This window comes from Penaeus monodon, chromosome 15 (assembly GCF_015228065.2).
Source record: "Penaeus monodon isolate SGIC_2016 chromosome 15, NSTDA_Pmon_1, whole genome shotgun sequence".
NCBI classification, from domain to species: domain Eukaryota; kingdom Metazoa; phylum Arthropoda; class Malacostraca; order Decapoda; family Penaeidae; genus Penaeus; species Penaeus monodon.
In genome coordinates, this window is record NC_051400.1 from 14,346,920 (window position 1) to 14,347,986 (window position 1,067).

General features: G+C 38.1%; 1 protein-coding gene across 1 annotated transcript in view; it reads right to left on the reverse strand.

Annotated features, from left to right (window-relative positions):
* Positions 1-792, reverse strand: part of LOC119581759 (E3 ubiquitin-protein ligase synoviolin B-like) — a 12,763-nt gene extending 11,971 nt beyond the window's left edge. The window contains exon 1 of the mRNA XM_037929892.1: positions 522-792. Within this exon, the coding sequence (XP_037785820.1) occupies positions 522-662 (141 nt within the window). The 5' untranslated portion in view covers positions 663-792. The remainder of the gene's footprint in view (positions 1-521) is intronic.
* Positions 793-1,067: the final 275 nt, after the last annotated feature.

The window sequence follows — 1,067 nt, forward strand, 5'->3', positions numbered from 1 at the left end:
CATTTTTTTTTAGTTTTACAATATAAATATAAATATATGCTACCCATTAACTTGTTGTGTAGCTAGTAGTAGATTGAGAAGTTATATTCACTTATATCACAAATGCTTATATTTATCTGTATGTAATTAACATAAATATATATTATTGTAATTATTCAAATTACATGACAAGATGTGGCATGTTGCTTACATACTGTGATTCCCAAAGGCAATATAAATTGCACACACAATTTTATAAAAAATCAAGTCTCCTGCTTCATTATCATTTTATTCCAAATACTTCCAAAAAAGTGCAATTAAAATGAACGAGATCACAGACCCCCCTCGCAAGCAGAAAAATAAATAAACAGACCGACACACAAATCATCTGACAAACGCCAAAACACAAGCCATTACAACAGGCCCGTCTCCTCGCCAAAACCACAACACTAATCCTCTAAAAAAACAACAACATATAAAGGGGAAAGGGTGACGAAAAGAGAAGACAAGGGAGAATGCAGACAAAACAAACATTTACTCACTGCCATACTGGGGTTGGATTTTGTGATATAAACAACCGAAGGATAAAACTGTTTCTTCTGATAGTATGCATTGCCTATTACAGCAGCGGTGAGGGCAAAGGACGCCATCGTCAGCGCTCCTACGGGCATAGGAGCCGGCATCTTGGATAAAGTGATCCAATTTATCCAACAAAACCGCAGAAACGGGCGTCTGTGCGGGAGAAAATATTGTTGTTTTTCCCGTCGCCTTCTCTGTAAACTCGACCTCTCAGCTGACACTCGGGTAGTGCATCTTTCGGGTTCGTCGTATTATTTCGCTTTCAGTGTGCAACAATTATAGTCTTGATTCTATTTTGGATATTTTGGGGGGTATTTTTAGATATATTTCCGCTTGGGGGAGTGTACATGTGATGTTCGATTTAAGTACGAATTTCTTCGGAATGTATATACCCTTTATTTCCACGTTAGGCAAAATGGCTCTTTCTGATTGGCTGAGATTCAGGCGCGAAATTCGAAAGGATGTTTGCAAATCGGTTCAGGAAAGGCTATTGAACCCTCTCATTCTGC